Raw genomic sequence first — 20,008 nt, forward strand, 5'->3', positions numbered from 1 at the left:
CCGCAGCTATGATTTTTAACACCATGCCCCGGGCCAGGAGCCTCAGGGTGCTCGTTCGGGAAAATGGGAGCCAAATCAGGATCACCCCATGCGCCCCCGCACCCCGCCCCCGCCGGTTCCAAGGTCCGGGCACACCTAGAGCGGGGGGCTCTGAGGTGGACTTCCCGCGCCTCCTCGCAGCTTCCCTCCAACTCCACTAAACGGGCCCCAGGGGCACAGAGACGACACCACTGTCCCCGAGGCAGTCCAGTACCGGTCCCCGCTCCCGAGCTCCGCCAGAGCGCGCGAGGGCCTCCAGCGGCCGCCCCTCCCCCACCGCAGGCGGGGCCCCGCGCCCACCGGAAGGAGCGGGCGCGGGGCGGGCGGTGCTGATTGGCCGGGGCGGGCCTGACGCCGCCGCCGCTATAAGAGACCGCAAGCTACCCGCTGCGCCAAACGTTCTTCGCCGAGAGTCGTCGGGGTTTCCTGCTTCAACAGTGCTTGGACGGAACCCGGCGCTCGTCCCCCATCCCGGCCGGCCGCCCATAGCCAGCCTTCCGTCTCCTCTTCACCGCGTCCTCGGACTGCCCCAAGGGCCCCGCCGCCGCTCCAGCGCCGCGCAGCCACCGCCGCCGCCGCCTGTCCTTAGCCTCCGCCATGACGACCGCGTCCACCTCGCAGGTGCGCCAGAACTACCACCAGGACTCAGAGGCCGCCATCAACCGCCAGATCAATCTGGAGCTCTACGCTTCCTACGTTTACCTGTCCATGGTGAGCGCGGGCGGCTCGGGGCGGTGGCGGGGGTCGGGCGCGGTTCCCGGGGAGCGCGCTGGGGCGGGCCGGGGGTGTGGCCACCCGCGGGATCCCCCGCCTCCCTGCGCCCTTCTGGAAAATGGAGGCTGCTCGAGGTTTCCGAGGACTTCTCTGGCGCAGAAAGTGGGGGCAGCTGGTTCTTCTCGGCTGTACGCTGGGAAGGCTCCCTCCTAGGCCGGGGCCGCCTCTGCACACCGTTCTTTTTTTTAAGGAGAGTTGGGTGTCCTGAAATCCTGGGTTTGCAAAACTGTCAGCCCGTGCGATCAATCCTGCGGTTAGGAAGGTGGAGTTTTGCACTCCCATCTTTTTCTCTGCCTCCGGCAGTTGGCTCTGAAGCCTAGCGTTTTTTGCTTAGGTATCCAGCTCCAGTCCCCTAGGTATGGCGGGCCTGCTGGGTAACGGTGTCGAACAGCAAACCCTAGGGGCTGGCGCGAAGTGGCTTATCTTGTGGGCAGATCCCTCTGGAGCAGCCCTATCCACTTCTCAGCTCTGCTTATCTCTAAGCCCCACTTGCATTGAAGCATATCTCCAGAAATCGCCCCTTCTGCAGTCACCGAAGTGTCACCTGACCCTGCGTCTAGGGAACTTAATTTTTATCTTTTATGTATCTTACTGTAAGAGGTGTGGCGTACTAAGTGAACCTCCAGTTCTTGGATAAAGTCCACCGACAGTTACTGGGCAATAAATTTTTCAGTGATCAGTGGAATCAGTTTTCCCAAATCTTGGTCTTAGGCAGTGTCGTGGGAGTCTTCCTAGAATTGCCTTGTGATTGTCCAAACTATCCCAAGAATGTGTTCCAAATGGATTTGAAAACAGGCCTGTATTTCTGTGACTGTCATTGCCTTTCAGAAGCACTTGACTACATCAAATGTCTAAAACTGAAAATCAAATTTTTGTGATACAAGTATTTTAAAAGTATATTTGCATCAACATACTGCCCACATTTGTCACCTTGCATGGGCGTTTTAAATTTTTATTTATTTATTTTTTTTGAGACAGAGTCTTGTTCTGTCGCCCAGACTGGAGTGCAGTGGCACGATCTCGGCTCACTGCAGCCTCCGCCTCCCGGGTTCAAGCGATTCTCTTACCTCAGCCTCCTGAGTAACTGGAATTACAGGTGCCCGCCACCACGCCCGGCTAATTTTTTGTATTTTTAGTAGAGACTGGGTTTCACCATGTTGGCCAGGATGGTCTCCTGACCTCGTGATCCAACCGTCTCGGCCTCCCAAAGTACTGGGATTACAGGCGTGAGCCACTGCGCCCAGTAGGGGTTTTTAATTTTATAAATAAATCGCGGTACAGCTGGCAGGCTCCTGAGCTCTTTGTTTTAACCATGCTTTAAGATGGTTAATCCAGGAACAGGGAGGAGAAAAGGACTAAGTGCGGGATCAGTACCCCAGCACCCTCTCATCAGACAATGAAAGTTTTCTGTGCACTAATACAGAGCCTTAAGACATTGCCCCAGGCAATGCCCATAATCTAAAGGTTCCTTGAAGTCCTTGAAGTAAACTTTGAAGGATCAAGTTTCAGTTTTCTATTAGAATAGAAAGATTACTGTTGGGTTCAATCCAGTAGCTCATCTGCCCCCAGTTTCCTTGGGCACTGACCCCTTCATGCTGCGCCTTGAGAAAGGAAGCCTAGGCTGACTATCTAGACCATCTTGCCTCAGTGTAGACCATCACAGCTACCTGTCTTTGGGGATCCCTAATATAACACATTCAGTGTTCTCCTTTCAGTCTTACTACTTTGACCGCGATGATGTGGCTTTGAAGAACTTTGCCAAATACTTTCTTCACCAATCTCATGAGGAAAGGGAACATGCCGAGAAACTGATGAAGCTGCAGAACCAACGAGGTGGCCGAATCTTCCTTCAGGATATTAAGGTGAACAAAAGATCCTAGGGGTGTCATACTTCATCATCTAGCCGTGTTTGGGTATCAGAAATCACTTAAACTAGCAGTTGCCCTTATAAAGTGATGATACACTGGGCTTTTGCCTTTTGTGGTTTTTTTAGGCTTACCATCTAAACTAAATTAGGCAAATAGTAATGTCCCTTTTGCCAAAGCGTGGTGGTTAGAGATGACGGGCTTGCTGATTTGTAGGTTAGTTGGTAGAGATGCATTAACCTATCCTCCTCGTTCAGAAACCAGACTATGACGACTGGGAGAGCGGGCTGAATGCAATGGAGTGTGCTTTACATTTGGAAAAAAATGTGAATCAGTCACTACTGGAACTGCACAAACTGGCCACTGACAAAAATGACCCCCATGTGAGTACTGGAAACCCAGGAAATAGAGGAAATCATTTGCCTTAGGGATTGGGAAAGCTGCCCACTAACTGTCTTGCCCATTGTTTTGTAGTTGTGTGACTTCATTGAGACACATTACCTGAATGAGCAGGTGAAAGCCATCAAAGAATTGGGTGACCACGTGACCAACTTGCGCAAGATGGGAGCACCCGAATCTGGCTTGGCAGAGTATCTCTTTGACAAGCACACCCTGGGAGACAGTGATAATGAAAGCTAAGCCTCAGGCTAATTTCCCTATAGCCATGGGGTGACTTCCCTGGTCACCAAGGCAGTGCATGCATGTTGGGGTTTCCTTTACCTTTTCTATAAGTTGTACCAAAACATCCACTTAAGTTCTTTGATTTGTACCATTCCTTCAAATAAAGACATTTGGTACCCAGGTGTTGTCTTTGAGGTCTTGGGATGAATCAGAAATCTATCCAGTCTATCTTCCAGATTCCTTAAGTGCCGTTGCTCAGTTCTAATCACACTAATCAAAAAGAAACAGAGTATTTGTATTTATTAAACGCCTTAGTTTGGGCAGTATACTGAGGTATGGCTGTCTTGGATTCAGACAGGATTAAGGGTTCCTGACTCTCAATCCAGTGTCTGAGCTAAATGTTTCCGATGGTTCAGTCTAGCTTTCATAATTTTTATGAATGAAAGGCATTAAAGGCTGAAGTAGTCCTGGACTGCTGATTTTATCTATTAAACTAACCATTTGATTCAGGCTGTCATAGGACATGTTCTTCAGTGTGGACAGCTGTATGGCTGTGACTGGATCGGTGTCCTGCTGGTGTACACACCGGAGAGGACCTGGCTGGCGAAGCATCCCCGTTGGGAAGCACGTTAGGAATGTGCTTCATCCCTAGTGAGAATGGGAGAGAATTAACAGTGTGAATATGGAAGGAACCTTCATTTCAAATACTAAAATGTTGTAGTAGGAGGACAAAGGTTGAGAGGATCCTTTTTTATTTTTTTTTTTGAGACAGGGTCTCACTCCGTCGCCCAGGCTGGAGTGCAGTCGCTCAGTCTCACTGCAACCTCCGCCTCCTGGGTTCAAGCAATTCTCCCCTCAACCTCCTGAGTTGGGACCACAAGCACATGCCACAACACCCAGCTGATTTTTGTATTATTTTGGTAGGGTTTCGTGTTGGCTAGGTTGGTCTCAAACTCCTGACCTCACATGATCTGCCTGCCTCCACACCCAGCCCAAGACAAGATTCTGAAATAACATCCTTTGCTAAACAAGCCACAGATGTTTGCCAAGTTCCTGTCTGGCCCTAGAAGCAAGACTGAAACTGTTGCCCTTTTAAGTTTTCAATTACAATAGCTGGGTGTTCTGACTGAAAGTAACTGCTTGAGAATCCAGAAAAGGGAAGTTATATACTTCCTTCCCTCATGATTGGGGCTGAAGTGGGGTGTTTCCAATTGGGTGAAAGTGCCCAGGAAATCTGGAATAAAGGGAAACATCTGATTTTGTGACAGCTTTGGGCTGACCCCAAGGAAGCATGAAGTATTTTGGTGAGGTGCCCCAGGCAGTGAGAAAATGACCTAAGGGCCCCGGACACCCTCAATGTCACCATCACCATAGTGCTTGGGTACTACCCTAAATGGTTATGGGGAAGTGTTCATCTGTCATCCAGCTGACTGCCACCCCATGGTTTTGGGTCAGCTACCCTTGCTCAAAGTAAGTCGGGGCCAGTGATAACATCTGTTCAGCGAAGCCTGGCCTGGCAGCCCTGGGACAGTTCTCTAGCAGCACTCCGGTCAGCACAACCTCAGCTTCCTTCACCTGCTCCCAAGAAGTCTTCCTGGTGATACCAGGCTCTTGGGTGAAGTGAGAAAAGGTCCCGAACACTTCCCTAGGATCCCTGTGGAGGTGGCCAAGTATATACCCCAAGCCAGTGCTGGGCGTAGGTCCAGCGTGCTCTGGCAGTGATGGAACCCTAGGAAATTGTGGAGGAAGGGTAGGTTCAGAGCAAGGGAAGCTGGGGTGGGGCACAGGGCAATACAGTGCCCCTGGTTCGGGTGGAGGACAGACCTGTTTTCCAAGGCCCAATAAGGATCCACGTGATCTTTTAGTGTAGCATGTATGTTGGTTGTTGATAGTTCCAAAGGTTCTTTGAGATGATTTTCGGGGATCTCTGGCATATCCGTCAGGTTAAACTCCACGGTTTTCCTCCTCACGTGAGATACTTCTGGGTGCTCCATCAAGGCCCCATCGCTCCCTGAGAGCAATTCAGAACTGTTCTTGGCCCCAGAACTCACAGTCTTTAGGCTTTTGTCTTTGGTGTCTATGCCTGTGACACTGTGAAGCTTTGACAGCACTGATGGTTCTGGGGGGAAGAACATGGGAGTGGGGCTGAGGGGCGTCTGTGGGGCACTGTAGTAGCCTGGCCTCTGATACAGTGGGGCAGACTTGAAGGCATCTACAGCCTTAAGCTTCCAGGCCTTGTTGTCTTCCAGGCCCCTAACGTTCTGTTTGACTGCCTTGTGGTTTTTGGGCAGGCCCTCGTGGAGAAGGGATTCCCTCTTGGGCCACAGTAGTTTGGTCCTTGAGTTTGCCCCGGGAGGATGGTGATCATGGGACTGCAGCCCTAGGAAGCGGCCAATGATGCCAGTGTGAGCGTCCTCTTTGTCCTCCTGATTGGGCTGAAACTCCATCTCCTCTTTGTTCAGGCTGGAAAGAAGCAGGAGATGCAGGGCTGGGCCAGTGGACAAAGGACTAACACCTGGCCTTCTCCCTTACCCCCTCCTCTCTCTCGGTTGGCCCAAGCCAAGGCCACACCATCTTCCTCACAATACCCCAGCTCTCACCTCTCTCCTGATCCATCCTGTACCTCCCGGTGATCCCTCCAGGCCCTGCTCACCTCACTGTTCGTTGACTCCCTCTTGACCAGAGTTAACACCCAACCCCCTCAACCACCCCTGCCTGGCATGTAAAGCCCTCCTCATCATTCACTTCCCCTTTAAAACCCCCTCACTCCAGGCAGTCAGAAACACTGGTGCCCTGGCATGAGTGGTTCAGATGAGGCCCATGAGTGACTGGGCAATGCCAGGGATTTGTGGTTCCAACTGGGAGCGACATCCACAAAGGGAAATTTGGCTTCCTAGCAACAGGCATCCCAGGAGCCCAAGACCTTTACCCTGCAAGGGAAAGCTTATCTACCACAGAGTATGGCCTGCCCTTTCCCAAGTTCAGATTCTTCCCATGTTCCATGGCCCAGCTCCAGACCCTGCTGGAAGCCGCCTCCAGGCAGACAAAGGTGACTGTGTTCCATGTTCTGTCCCTTTCCTAGATGTCCAGTACTTTGTACCTTGTATCCACAGTTTGAGGCTTGGGTTTGAGCTCCCTCCGTAAATTGCGCATTCCTTGGAGACAAGGTCTATGCTTTATTGTTCTGTTTTCAGCTTTCCCCCCAACAACCTTCAGCTGCTGGGGTACAGACCATGTAGGGCTCAAAGTCATCCTCCAGAAATGTTTATGACCTAAGCAAGCCTCCAGCCTTCATTTGATCACCTTCCCAACTCTTCCTCAAACTACAGACTCTAGTTAAACTCGATTGCAGTCCAGTAGGATACTTGGTTCTTTTTTTTTTTTTTTTTTTTTTTTTTGAGACGGAGTCTCGCTCTGCTGCCCAGGCTGGAGTGCAATGGCCGGATCTCAGCTCACTGCAAGCTCCGCCTCCCGGGTTCACGCCATTCTCCTGCCTCAGCCTCCCGAGTAGTTGGGACTACAGGCGGCCGCCACCTCGCCCGGCTAGTTTTTGTATTTTTTAGTAGAGACGGGGGTTTCACCGTGTTAGCCAGGATGGTCTCGATCTCCTGACCTTGTGATCCACCCGTCTCGGCCTCCCAAAGTGCTGGGATTACAGGCTTGAGCCACCGCGCCCGGCCGGATACTTGGTTCTTAAAAGAACAAGTGGCCAGGCACGGTGACTCACACTTGTAATCCCAGCACTTTGGGAGGCCGAGGAGGGTGGATCACCTGAGGTCAGGAGTTTGAGACCATCCTGGCCAACATGGTGAAACTGTCTCTACTAAAAATATAAAAATTAGCCAGGCTTGGTGGCAGGCACCCGTAATCCCAGCTACTCAGGAGGCTGAGGCAGGAGAATTGTTTGAACCTGGGAGGCAGAGGTTGCAGTGAGCCAAGACTGTGCCACTGCACTCCAGCCTGGGCAACAAGGGCAAAACTCCGTTTAAAAAAAAAAAACAAAAAATGGAAAGAGAAAAGAACAAGCCGAGAACAGCACTGGATACTGTGGAAGAAAACCTTGAGTATGAACCCTGACATGTGCCCAACACTCTAAGGCACTTTCAACTCTTGTCCTGGGGAGAAAGGACCAGCTGGGATAGCCCTTCAGCCCACTGCAGCTCAAGAGGGATTCAGATGGAATCAGGGAAGTGGGACTATGTGAGGATAAGTCTGGCTGCTGTGGGTGGCCTGAGCCCTTTACTCAGTAGGACAAAGTCAATTCAGGAGGTACCTGTGATGGCCTGGCTGCCTGCTAGGATATGTTTGCTGCCCCTTCCCCATCCCAGGGAACCCCACTTCCACTTCCCATCCAAGCACCGTAGCTTATCAGAAAACACAGTTCTGACACCTATAATTCCAGCACTTTGGGAGGCCAAAGCGGGCAGATTACTGGTCAGGAGTTCGAGACCAGCCTGGCCAACATGGTGAAACCTCGTCTCTACTAAAAGTACAAAAATTATCCGGTTGTGGTGGTGGGCACCTGTAATCCCAGCTACTAGGGAGGCTGAGGCAGGAGAATCACTTGAACCCAGGAGGCGGAGGTTGCAGTGAGCCGAGATCACAACACTGCGCTCCAACCTGGGTGACAGAGCGGGACTCTGTCTCAAAAAGAAAAGAAAACATAGTTCTGGATGACAGGAGCCAGGTCCTAACCTTCCACTGCATCATTGATCACAGGCTGTCCTTCGAGTAGCAGATGCACCATTTGCTAGCTATGTGGCCTTGGGCAACTTACTCTTTCTGAACCTGTACTTTAATCATCTGAACACTTGGGATAACAAACCAAAATTATTGGGAGGAAAAAATAGTTACTATTTATAAAGAGCATAGTACAGTGCCTGACACTTACTGAGGCACCCAGTATGTATTACCTAGTGCTATTCTAAGTTCCTAGGCAGACCCCTGCACTAGGAGGGGCTTCCCACCCAGCGCCCTGGCACTGGCCACACCTGATGTTGAAGGTGGAGCCCATAAAGGAGGCTCGACGGAACTGGGCGGAAGCAGCTGTGTAGGGGGGGTGTGGCTCAGGCTCATTCCAGTACATGTCTGGCTCCATCCGAGGCAGGTCCTGGTGCATCTCATCCACAGCCAGCAGGGACACCTGGTCACCAGGGACAGAAGAAGTCCCACAGAAAGGTCATCCCAGGCAGGACCTTGTACGTGCCTGATGACTTGGAGGAATCTCTCCCTCTCTCTGGACCTCAGTTTCCCTGTCTGTGAAATGGGGAGATGGGTGCCTGCCTGCAGCCTCAAAGATTGAGGTGAGAATCCTGTGAGTGAATGGCTGCAGGAGCGAGGAGGGGAAGGGGTGATCATTCACTGTGAGACCTCCCTACAGAACAGTGGGGTCCTCTCTTTGGGTCCACTGTGGGGAAGGTCCATGGTATGGCCTCTCTCCCTCTCCCCATACCTGCAAATTCCTGTCGACAATCCAGTTGGTCTCAAAATCATCATCGTCCTCTCCAAACGGGTTGATGAGCTGCTCTGCCACCTTGGGGACAGGTGAGGCTCTGTAAACCCTCAGGCAGGACTCCTCAAAGCCAGCCTCCCCACTTAAACCTCAGCTGCTGCCATTTCCACACCACATGATGCCCTTCCTGCCTGACCACTGTCTTCAAAGCCAGAGTTTAGGGCTCCAGCCCCCCACACCTGTGGGCACCCACACACTTCTGGACACAGCCCCTCTAACTCTCCTGAGCCAGTCCTTCCCTGAGCACCCACAGTTGTCCCTGAGTGTATCACTCGGCTGAGTCATCACCTTTATCTCACCTCATGTATCTTACCTGGAGTTGCATAATTTTATTCATTCCTGCAACAAAGATATATACTGAAGCTGGGCTGAACTAAAGGGCCGTCTAGGTGGGCAGATTCCTGGATAGCAATCTCTAAAATGCCCTAACAAAGCCCCGAAGAGGTGGCACGCCTCTGCCTTCGGGGTCCAGGGGACATCTTACAGGCCACTGGGGCACCTTGGAGAATTTCAAGCATAAAAGTGTGATTTGTTTTGATCTGTAGAAACCAAAGATAACTGGGGGGCAGGGAGAATTTAGAGGAATAGGAATGCATGTGTGTGTGTGTGTGTGTGTGTGTGTCACAGCAACAGGAAGGGCAGAGATGGAGACTTACACCCCCACTACCAAAAAATAAAGGAAGGTAGGAAGGGAGAGAAGTGGGTGGGCAACAGAAGGAAGGAAAGATAAAGAGTTGGAGAGAAAACTGGGATTGAGAACTCCTGTTTGGCGTACTGGCTGTGGTGGGAGGGAATACCTGGACAAGCCACTCGAGGTGAGGAACAAGACACCCCAACAGGCATCTTGAATAAGGAGAGGTGGTACCAATTTGCCTTGTAAAGGGCAGAGGCTAGTGAACCTTAGGGCTTTTGTGTGTGTGTGTGGTGGTGGTGGTGGTGGTTGTTGTTGTTGTTGTTTGAGACGGAGTTTCATTCTTTTGCCCAGGCTGGAGTGCAGTGGTGCGATCTCAGCTCACTGCAACCTCTGACTCCGGGGTTCAAGCGATCCTCCTGCCTCAGCCTCCCAAGTAGCTGGGATTACAGGTGTGCACCACCACGCTTGGCTAATTTTTGTATTTTTAGTAGAGACGGAGTTTCACCATGTTGGTCAGGCTGGTCTCAAACTCCTGACCTCAGGTGATCCACCCGCCTCGGCCTCCTAAAGTGTTGGGATTACAGGCATGAGCCGCGGCACCTGGCCTCACGGCTTTGTTTTAAGCAGAGATGAGAAGTGTCCTCACCAGCAGGGCCTGCCACTGCCACTCCGATTCCATGAATTCCCCTATTCTCTGGACAAACGTTTCAAGAATATTCTCAGGCCGGGCGCAGTGGCTCAAGCCTGTAATCCCAGCACTTTGGGAGGCCGAGACGGGCGGATCACGAGTTCAGGAGATCGAGACCATCCTGGCTAACACGGTGAAACCCCGTCTCTACTAAAATACAAAAAAAATTAGCCGGGCGAGGTGGCGGGTGCCTGTACTCCCAGCTACTCGGGAGGCTGAGGCAGGAGAATGGCGTGAACCCGGGAGGCGGGGCTTGCAGTGAGCTGAGATCCGGCCACTGCACTCCAGCCTGGGCAACAGAGCCAGACTCCGTCTCAAAAAAAAAAGAATATTCTCTTGAGGGAGCAGCAAATGGTTAGACTGACTGAGCTCTCCTTGTCCCTCAAGCTGCTAAGTCTGGGCCTTGGGTGCAGCCTTGGAAGCAGACTCAGGCCTCAAGAAGGCCCCGCTGGAGTCTCAGTTTCCTCATATGTAACAACATGGGAATGTGCAGACCAGAGGGCTGTGGTCGGGGCCCTGCTCGCTGCTTTCTACCCATGAGACCTTCCTTTCCTGACAATGCGTCCTCGTCTCAGGCAGCTGCTGGCCATGACCCCTCTGGCCATGCCTCCAGCCGAGAGGGGCCCTGGAGAGGCTCACCTTCAACCAGCCAACATAGAAGAAGAACTGCAGGAATGTGAAGACGGGCACAACGAGGTCCAGCTCATGGCCAGGGTAGGCCTTGGCTGGGTTCAGAAACTGCCGCCCAACTAGACAAGTCAGGAAGAAGCTGTACACTGCCACAGTCACCACCTGGAAGAGGACAAGGAGGAGGAGGGTGCAGCAGCAACGGACTAGGTGGGAACCCTGAAATCAGGATGCTCCCGGGGCTGGGAGTCTGAGACAGGAGACCGAGGCCTTGTTCTGACTTGCACACTCACGTGACTTAGAGTCTCTGTTAACCGCCCCCCTTTTTTTGTTTGTTTGTTTGAGACAGAGTCTTGCTCTGTCGTCCAGGCTGGAGTGCAGTGGTGCGATCTTCACTCACTGCAACCTCCGCCTCCCGGGTTCAAGCAATTCTCCTGCCTCAGCCTCCCAAGTAGCTGGGATTACAGGCATGCGCCACCATGCCCAGCTAATTTTTGTATTTTTAGTAGACATGGGGTTTTGCCATGTTGGCCAGATTGGTCTTGAACTCCTGACCTCAGGTGATCCACCTGCCTCAGCTTCCCAACATGCTGGGATTACAGGCGTGAGCCACTGCGCCTGGCCAACCTCTCTTTAAAATGGGGATAATCACACCACCCCTACTGGACTGCGTCAGGCAGGAGCCTGGTCTCTAAGAACTCGGCACTTCAAAGTCTAGACCCAACTTCAAAGTGCGGACCCAACTCCTGGGGGAGCCACTTACTCAGCCTCTAGGTGAGCCCTTCCCATCCCAGCTGCTTCCTTGGTCCTTCCAGCCTCAGTTTCCCAAAAGGGCAGCCTTGCCAGCCTAGTCCTCACCTGTGTATACACCAGTGGGATACTAATCCAGTCGTAGGCATACAGGTGTCCACACTGAGTGCGCAAGGTGTTCATCTCCTGGGGGGCAGCAGGGAGGGATGGGGTTCTGAACACCACCTGCCCCCACCCTGGGCTCACCCCCACTCTTCTCCAAGTACCAGGGCCTGGTACTCATGGTCCATTCCTGGCTGTGTGGTCATGGGCAGCTCACTAAACCTCTTTGTGTCTCAGCTTCCTCATCTATCAAAAAAGAACCAGGACCTCACAGACTCAGAGAGGAAGGAGGGGCATCTGAGGAGGGACCACCTCGGGCTGGGGAACGCTGTTGGAAAAGATTCTGCAACCCCACTTCAGGCTCTGGGAAGACTCTCAGGAGCTCGAGCCTTTTCTTTGCAGGAAACCTTGTTTCCTGTGGACCACAACCCTTCCCACTCCGCGGCAGCTCTGTCTGCATAGTGGACTCACGTTCAGCAGGCTCTGGAGCAGGATAGGGTCCCGGATTCGACCTCCAAGCCACGCCTTCATTGACAGGTTGGCAAACCACACCCAGGGCACCCAGAACATGTTGTGTGGTAAGCTCAGCTTCTCCAACTGCTTGTGTTCTGCCGGGGTCATAAAGCCTGCAGAGTGGAGTGAAGAAAGCGGTGGGTGGGAGAACCTGCAGAAGGGATGGCTGGCATCCGGTGGCCAGGCCAGGACCTGCTGACCTATAGGAACCTCAGCACTCCTTTGCCATCTTCTTTCTTTCAACAACAACAATATTTCTGAGCACCTACTATGTGCTATTCTGGGCTGAGCATGTGGGCAGGGTATTTATTTATTTCCAGAGACTGGGTCTGGCTCTGTCACCTAGGTTGGAATGCAGTGATGCGATCCTAGCTCACTGCAGCCTGGAATTCCTGGGCTCAAGTGATCCTCCTACCTCAGCCTCCCGATACTCAGCCTCAGACTACAGGCACAAGCCACTATGCCCTGCTAATTTTTAATGTTTTTGTAGAGATGGGGGTCTCCCTACGTTGCTCAGGGGCGTCTCAAACTCCTGGGCTCAAGCGATCTTCCCACCTTCGCCTCCGAAAGCGCTGGGGTTACAGGCGAGAGCCACCACGCCTAGCCTGGATCTGTCTTATTAACCAGGACCAGTTCAGGCAAGGCTGAGGGGGAGTCAGAGACCAATGTCCCATACCTCCAGAGTGGAAACCGGAGATCAGAAGGGGCAAGGGCAGAGGGAGGTAGACCCTAGTATCTCATCAGTTCCCAAGCCATCACCCTTCTTTCCATTATCTCTCAAGGGTCCTCAGACACCTACTCTCGGAGGGTGGGCTCCTGGCCTCGCCCCACCTTCAGACACCTGACTCTGTCCCGCCCAATTGGACCCCCAAATCTTGACCCCACCCCACTCCTGGCTTCACCCAATCCCCCGAGTCCGGGGGACTTTGGCTCCACCCATCTTCCATTGTTGCGGAGCCCATCATGGCCCCTGGCTCCGCCTCATCCGCCCCGTTGCCCCGGATCAGCCCACCTGCTTGCACCAGGTGCTGGGCGCTGGGGAAGCGCTTGTAGACCGCGGTGCTGACGCTGCGCAAGATGAGCACGTTGCCCAGGTTGGCGTAGCGGATGAGCGTGCGCCGCAGCAGCCGGCCTTGCTCGTCCTTGCCTTCCACGAAGCCCGACACCAAGCTCATGAGGCGGTCGGGCCACGGCAGGTTCTCGTACTGGTTCCACCAGCGGGTCACGACCAGCGTCACGTAGAAGCCTGGGCAGGAGGGGCGAGGGGCGAGGGGCCAGGCTGCGGCCAGAGCCCAGGGCCCAGCGCCAGGTGATGCCTCGGCTCCTCCAGCTTTCTGCTGCGAGCGGGCCTAGCCCCCAACCCTCCTGGAAGGCGCTCAGGAGCGGGAGGCAGGCAGAGCCTCTCATGGAGGCGCGAGAGCTCCAAGGGTTCTGTCTCCCGGGGGGCCCCCTGCTGGTCCCAGAAATCCTCCAGACACCCTCCCCTCCCGCGCAGGGGCTCCAGGGACCATGATGTCAGCGCTTCCCTCAGAAAATGGGGTTTTCATTGCTAGCAGCAGGACGTCTTACCTAACGTCTAACTTCAGTCTCTCTGGCTGCAGTCCGCACCTTTCCCTGAACTACAGAGAGGCGCCGACCTGCCGCTGGCGTCCCCGCTTCCCCCACGACAGCCCCTTGCCTCAGCTCCTCGTGGTCCTCCCCTGGCCTGTCTGGAGCCTGGGCGGCCACGGGGACCCAGAACAGCCAGAAGGGGGAACTCACCCAGCACGAAGGAAATGGGGATGAGCTGGATGTAGCTGTCGCAATACAGAGTCAGCTTCTCAAACATCAGCTGTTGCTCTTCTGTGAGGGCCAGCCTGGGGGTGGGTGTGGGGTGGACATGTGTGGACGCAGCGAGGAGATGGCTGAGACTGTCCCCAGGTCTAGCCCGGCCCTTTTTCAATTTAAAATGCTGTCATATATTCTGTGATTATATCTGTCCTCTATTTTATTGTTTAGATACATGTTTTTGGTTTTATCTTGCTCTCTTACGCAGGCTCGAGTGCAGTGGCACAATCATGACTTACTGCAGGAATGGGACTGCCTCGATGCTGTCCACATTTTCCCCAGCCCAGGTCCCCTCCTGAGGCCTGAGCCAGGTCCATGATGCTCCTTGTGCAGCCCCTAACCCAGACAGGCTAGAGGAGGCCCCCTCCAGTGGTTTCTTGTGGGGAGAATCCTCACACTGGCCACTGGGAGATGTGTAGTTCAGGTCCTGCTGCAGAGGCCAGTTTCAGACACCCTGACCCTTTGAACGCAGCCAGGGGTCAGTTTTTAAAAGCAGGCCAAAACAGAGTGTTTGGGCCGGGCACGGTGGTTCACGCCTGTAATCCCAGAGCTCTGGGAGGCTGAGGCAGGACCAGGAATTCAAGACCAGCCTGGGCAACATAGCAAGACCCCATCTCTACAAAAAATTAGCTGGGTGTCCCAGCACTTTGGGAGGCCAAGGCGGGCAGATCATGAGGTCACGAGATCAAGACCATTCTGGCTAACACGGTGAAATCTCGTCTCTACTAAAAATACAATTAGCCCGGGGTGGTGGTGGGTGCCTGTAGTCCCAGCCAATCGGGAGGCTGAGGCAGGAGAATGGTGTGAACCCGGGAGGCGGAGCTTGCAGTGAGCCGAGATGGCAGCACTGCACTCCAGCCTGGGCGACAGAGCGAGACTCCGTCTCAAAAAAAAAAAAAAAAAAAAAAAAAAATTAGCTGGGTGTGATGGCCATATGCCTGCAGTCCTAGCCACTGGAGGCTGAGGTAGGAGGATCACTTCAGCCCAGGAGTTGGAAGCTGCAATGGGCTGTGATTGCCATTGCACTTCAGCCTGGGTGACAGAGCAAGACCCTGTCTCTAAAAAGAAACAGAGTGTTTGGCTTTAACGAGAGGGGTGAATAGGCAGACAGAGGATTTTGTTAGAGCAGTGAAACTGCTCTGCCTGATGCTGCCATGGCGGAGACATCATTACACATTTATCCAACCCATGGAATGTACAGCCCCAAGACTGAACCCTGCTGTACGCTATGAACTTTGGGTGATGGTGATGTGTCAATGTGTGTTCAGGGATTGTAATAAATCTGCCACTGTAGTGTGGGGGTGTTGATAGTGGGGAGGCTGGGGGCAGGGGGAGGAGCAAAGAAACACATGAGAACTCTACCTTCTGCTCAATTTTGCTGTGAACCTAAAACCGCTCTAAAAAATGAAGTCTAGGGCCGGGCGCGGTGGCTCAAGCCTGTAATCCCAGCACTTTGGGAGGCCAAGACGGGCGGATCACGAGGTCAGGAGATCGAGACCATCCTGGCTAACACAGTGAAACCCTGTCTCTACTAAAAATACAAAAACTTAGCCGGGCGAGGTGGCGGGCGCCTGTAGTCCCAGCTACTCGGGAGGCTGAGGCAGGAGAATGGCGTGAACCCGGGAGGCGGAGCTTGCAGTGAGCTGAGATCCGGCCACTGCACTCCAGCCTGGGTGACAGAGCGAGACTCCGTCTCAAAAAAAAAAAAAAAAAAAAAAAAAATGAAGTCTAGGCCGGGCGCGGTGGCTCAAGCCTGTAATCCCAGCACTTTGGGAGGCTGAGACGGGCGGATCACGAGGTCAGGAGATCGAGACCATCCTGGCTAACACGGTGAAACCCCGTCTTTACTAAAAAATACAAAAAACTAGCCGGGCGAGGTGGCGGGCGCCTGTAGTCCCAGCTACTCGGGAGGCTGAGGCAGGAGAATGGCGTAAACCCGGGAGGCGGAGCTTGCAGTGAGCTGCGATCCGGCCACTGCACTCCAGCCTGGGCCACAGAGCGAGACTCTGTCTCAAAAAAAAAAAAAAAAAATGAAGTCTGACTTTTTTCAGCATGCATTGGTGCCCAAGTAAAAACCAAAGACCAATGTGCTTTCTTATTGGTATTATAAGGAACTCAAGAATTTTATGTATTTGATGTTTTATAATCCATTGTAGTCATTAGTGCTTTTTCAGTTTAAAATGCTGTCATATATTCTGATTATATCTGTCCTCTATTTTATTGTTTAGGTAAATGTTTTTGGTTTATTGGTTTTTGTTTGTTTGTTTGTTTGTTTTGAGATAGGATCTTGCTCTGTTACCCAGGCTCGAGTACAGTAGCACAATCATGACCTACTGCAGCCTCAACCTCCTGGGCTCAAACAATCCTCCTGCTTCAGCCTCCTGAGAAGCTGGGTGGGACTACAGGCATAAGTCACCACGACCAGATCATTTTTTGATTTTTTTTTTAGATGGAGTCTTACTCTGTCACCTAGGCTGGAGTACGATGGCATGGTCTCGGCTCACTGCAACCTCTGCCTCCCGGGCTCTAGCAATTCTCCTGCCTCATTCTCCCGAGTAGCTGGGACTACAGGCACGTGCCACCACACTCGGCTAATTTCTGTATTTTTAGTAGAGACAGGGTTTCACTATGTTGGCCAGGCTGGTCTTGAACTCCTGACCTCATGATCCGCCCGCCTCAGCCTCCCAAGTAGCTGGCACCACAGGCAAATGCCACCACTCCCAGCTACTTTTTAAAATTTTTGATAGAGATGGGGTCTCACTATATTGCCCATTCTGAACTCCCAGGCTCAAGTGATTCCCCCCACTTTGGCCTCTCACAGTGCTGGGATTACAGACATGAGTCACTGCTACTGGCCTTAGATATACATTTTAATTAAAAAATAATTTTTAAAAAATGAACCATGTGGACTGGGCACAGTGGCTGACACCTGTAATCCCAGCACTTTGGGAGGCCGAGATGGGTGGATCACTTGAGGTCAGGGGTTCAAGACCAGCCTGGCCAACATGATGAAACCCCGTCTCCACTAAAAATACAGAAAAAAAAAATTAGCCAGGCGTGGTGATGTGTGCTTATAATTCCAGCTACTCAAGAGGCTAAGGCGGAAGAATCGCTTGAACCTGGGAGGTAGAGGTTACAGTGAGCCAAGATCGCCCCCACTGCACTCCAGCCTGGAGTGCAGGCTGTAAAAATACAAAACAGCCAGAAATCACTTGAACCCAGGAGGCAGAAGTTGCAGTGAGCCGAGATCGTGCCCCTGTACTCCAGCCTGGGCAACAGAGCGAGACTCCATCTCAAAAAAAAAAAAATCTCTTCCATGCAGGCCCCATCCCTTGGACCTCCCTTCAACCCCAAGAGAGACCACTGCCCTAGCAGGTAAGACTCTACCTCTCAGAAACTGACCTCTACTGTAGAGCTGAAAGTGAGACCCTGTCTCAAAAAAAAAAAAAAAGAAAAAAAAGTACCATGTGGTTGACCAGGCGCAGTAGCTCACACCTGTAATCCCAGCACCTTGGGAGGCTAAGGCAGGGGGATTGCTTGAGCTTAGGAGTTCGAGACCAGCCTGGACAACACAGTGAGACTCTCTCTCTCTCTCTCTCTTTCTATCTCTTTCTCTCTCTCTCTCAGTGTACCATGTGGACCTATGAGTCTGTGTGGGATTCAATAAAACAGGCCAGTTGAGTGGCACCAGACAAATTCTGGGCTCCAGGGCTCCTCCTGGGGTTGGAGGAAGGGTGGCTAAAACCCTTCTGGCCTGGGTTGAGCAGCCTCTCAGTCTGACTTCTTTTCTCTCCCCAGCCCCCAGCCCCAGCCTCAGCTCCAGTGCCCAGGACCTGGTCAGGAGCTCAGCTTAGTCTTGTAGTGAACTGGTGCATTGGCCCCTGAGCAGGCTGGGAGGCCCCCAGGAGCTCTCAGCCCCCGCCACATCCCTCCCAGGCCCCCCACCCCAGCCCTGCCAGCTTTACCTATAAATAAAGCGGATGATGTAGTAGCAGAGCAGGAAGATGAAGAACTCGCCATACAGCAGCTTGTAGATGCTGCCCCGCCAGCACAGCAGCAGGCGGGAGAAGGAGCCTAAGCGGGCATTAGCCACTTGGCTCGTGTAGGTGATGGTCATGGCCAGGCACTTGGCTGCAGCAGGTGGGCTTGGGTCCTAGTAGAGAGGGACACGGATTTGGGGGTTGGTAGGGATCAGAGACCCTGGTCAGAGCCTGTCAGGACCCTTCCCTGCTCTGGGCCTCAACTCTCCCATAGGGACCCTGGGAGGTGGATGAAGTGGTCTCCAAGGCCCTGCCAGCTCTGACTGCCTGTTGAAGGTGGAAACCCAAGAAAGTGAGCCTAGAGGCTACCCATTGCTTTGGCAGGAGAAGATGTAGATAGGCATGTGCATTGCCATGTGCCTTTAACTTTCTGTAATCACTGGGCACGGTGGCTCATGTGTATAATCCCAGCACTTTGGGAAGCTGCGGCGGGTGGATCACCTGAGGTCAGGAGTTCGAGACCAGCCTGGGTAACATGGTGAAACCCCGTCTCTACTAAAAATACAAAAAATTATCTAGGCGTGGTGTGGGTGCCTGTAATCCCAGCTACTCAGGAGGCTGAGGCAGGGGAATCGCTTGAACCAGCAGGTGGAGGCTGCAGTGAGCTGAGATCGCGCCATTGCACTCCAGCCTGGGCAACAAGAGCAAAAACTCTGTCTAAAAATAAATAAATAAATAAATAAATAAATAATTTGTACAATGACAAAGGCAGTAACAGCAGTAATGTCTACACACTAAGCTTAAGTCCCTGGGCTAGGCAGTGTTCTCAGCCCATCTTGTTCATTACTCCTAAGCTCGCTCAACCACTCTAGTGTGAGAAGTATGGAAGGCACCAGGCAGCCCTGTCCACCACCATATTCCCATTCCCACAACGGAACCTAGCTGGTAGAGATGCTCAAACGATGTTTACTGAATGGTGGCTCCAGGGCCTTTCCACCTGCTGATCTTCCTGCCTGGAGGAAGGTCTTCCTGAGGTACCCGCATGGCTCCTTCCCACTCCAGGTTCCCTTTAGAAAGAATGTTCCCAACCATCCTACCTGGAAATAGAGCCCACTGCTGCCGGTGCTCTCTGTCTCCTCACCTTGCTTGACATTTCTAGAGAGCACTTATCACTACTTGAAATTATACAGGATATCTGCCTGTTTACTGCCTGTTTCCTCCTCACAATGGAATCTCCTCTTGTGTTCTCATAGAAGGCGCTCGATGAAAATTTACTGAAGCAGTGATTGATGTCCCTTCCATTCTTTCCCTATGTGTTTTGCTGCAGCCACACTGGCTGGCTGTGCCTGATGCACACCAAGCTCATTCCCACCTCAGGGCCTTTGCACAGACACACAGGTGCCCACACACCCACGCATGTGCTGCCTGTGTGTGCACATCCCACACACATATGCAAGATGGCCCTCCAACCCTGAAGGCCTCAAAGCCCCAGCCCAGTCCACCTGGGGCACCTTGTACTCACAGGTGGGGTTCCAGGTGGATCCGGTGATCCCACAGAAGGTCGGGCCACTAGGCTGGTGGGACTCCCTGGGACTCTCTGGCCAGTGCCCCTGCCCACTTTTAGAGGCTGGCACTGCCCATGTGAGTGCTGAGCCGTCACTTGACTCCCTAAGCCAGGGCCTCCACAAAGGAGTCCTTGTCTCGGTCCCTCCTTGTAATCTGCTCAGAAGCAACGGCCAGCACAGCCTGGCCATGGCCCCTCTAATTTCTTCTTCTTTTTTTTTTTTTTTTTTTGAGACGGAGTCTCGCTCTGTCACCCAGGCTGGAGTGCAGTGGCCGGATCTCAGCTCACTGCAAGCTCCGCCTCCCGGGTTCACGCCATTCTCCGGCCTCAGCCTCCCGAGTAGCTGGGACTACAGGCGCCCGCCACCTCGCCCGGCTAGTTTTTTTTGTATTTCTTAATAGAGACGGGGTTTCACCGTGTTAGCCAGGATGGTCTCGATCTCCTGACCTCGTGATCCGCCCGTCTCGGCCTCCCAAAGTGCTGGGATTACAGGCTTGAGCCACCGCGCCCGG

At 53.0% G+C, this 20,008-nt stretch overlaps 2 protein-coding genes across 7 annotated transcripts; one reads left to right on the top strand and one right to left on the bottom strand.

Moving 5' to 3' along the window:
• Positions 1-430: 430 nt before the first annotated feature.
• FTH1 (ferritin heavy chain 1) lies at positions 431-3,479 on the top strand. Its single transcript, XM_015434164.2, has 4 exons — positions 431-750; positions 2,529-2,675; positions 2,936-3,061; positions 3,153-3,479. Exons 1-4 carry the CDS (start codon positions 637-639, stop codon positions 3,315-3,317), a joined length of 552 nt encoding a protein of 183 aa, XP_015289650.1. The 5' UTR covers positions 431-636; the 3' UTR covers positions 3,318-3,479.
• A 103-nt stretch (positions 3,480-3,582) lies between these two features.
• BEST1 (bestrophin 1) lies at positions 3,583-19,528 on the bottom strand. 6 transcript variants are annotated; one of them, XM_005577603.5, is made up of 11 exons: positions 19,455-19,528; positions 17,918-18,105; positions 13,887-13,981; positions 13,138-13,371; positions 12,084-12,238; positions 11,619-11,696; positions 10,773-10,925; positions 8,752-8,832; positions 8,291-8,442; positions 5,124-5,762; positions 3,583-3,947 (listed from the first exon to the last, which is right to left on the bottom strand). In XM_005577603.5, exons 2-11 carry the CDS (start codon positions 18,067-18,069, stop codon positions 3,929-3,931), a joined length of 1,758 nt encoding a protein of 585 aa, XP_005577660.2. In that variant the 5' UTR covers positions 18,070-18,105; positions 19,455-19,528; the 3' UTR covers positions 3,583-3,928. The 6 variants fall into 6 exon arrangements, with proteins under 6 accessions (XP_005577660.2, XP_015289622.2, XP_073869530.1 ...); XM_015434136.4 differs by lacking the exon at positions 11,619-11,696; XM_074013429.1 differs by lacking the exon at positions 5,124-5,762.
• Positions 19,529-20,008: the final 480 nt, after the last annotated feature.

Source organism: Macaca fascicularis, chromosome 14 (assembly GCF_037993035.2).
Source record: "Macaca fascicularis isolate 582-1 chromosome 14, T2T-MFA8v1.1".
Classification (NCBI taxonomy): Eukaryota; Metazoa; Chordata; class Mammalia; order Primates; family Cercopithecidae; genus Macaca; species Macaca fascicularis.

Bases quoted from the DNA above. Each gene is read 5' to 3' on its own strand.
- FTH1 (XM_015434164.2), top strand. From the start codon at position 637: ATGACGACCGCGTCCACCTCGCAGGTGCGCCAGAACTACCACCAGGAC. The intron at 2,676-2,935 runs GTGAACAAAAGA...CTCCTCGTTCAG, and splicing joins TCTTCCTTCAGGATATTAAG to AAACCAGACTATGACGACTG. The intron at 3,062-3,152 runs GTGAGTACTGGA...ATTGTTTTGTAG, and splicing joins CTGACAAAAATGACCCCCAT to TTGTGTGACTTCATTGAGAC.
- BEST1 (XM_005577603.5), bottom strand. From the start codon at position 18,069: ATGACCATCACCTACACGAGCCAAGTGGCTAATGCCCGCTTAGGCTCC. The intron at 10,926-11,618 runs GTGAGGACTAGG...GTCCTCTTCCAG, and splicing joins TCCCACTGGTGTATACACAG to GTGGTGACTGTGGCAGTGTA. The intron at 8,833-10,772 runs GTGAGCCTCTCC...CCTGTCCCCAAG, and splicing joins TCTATGTTGGCTGGTTGAAG to GTGGCAGAGCAGCTCATCAA.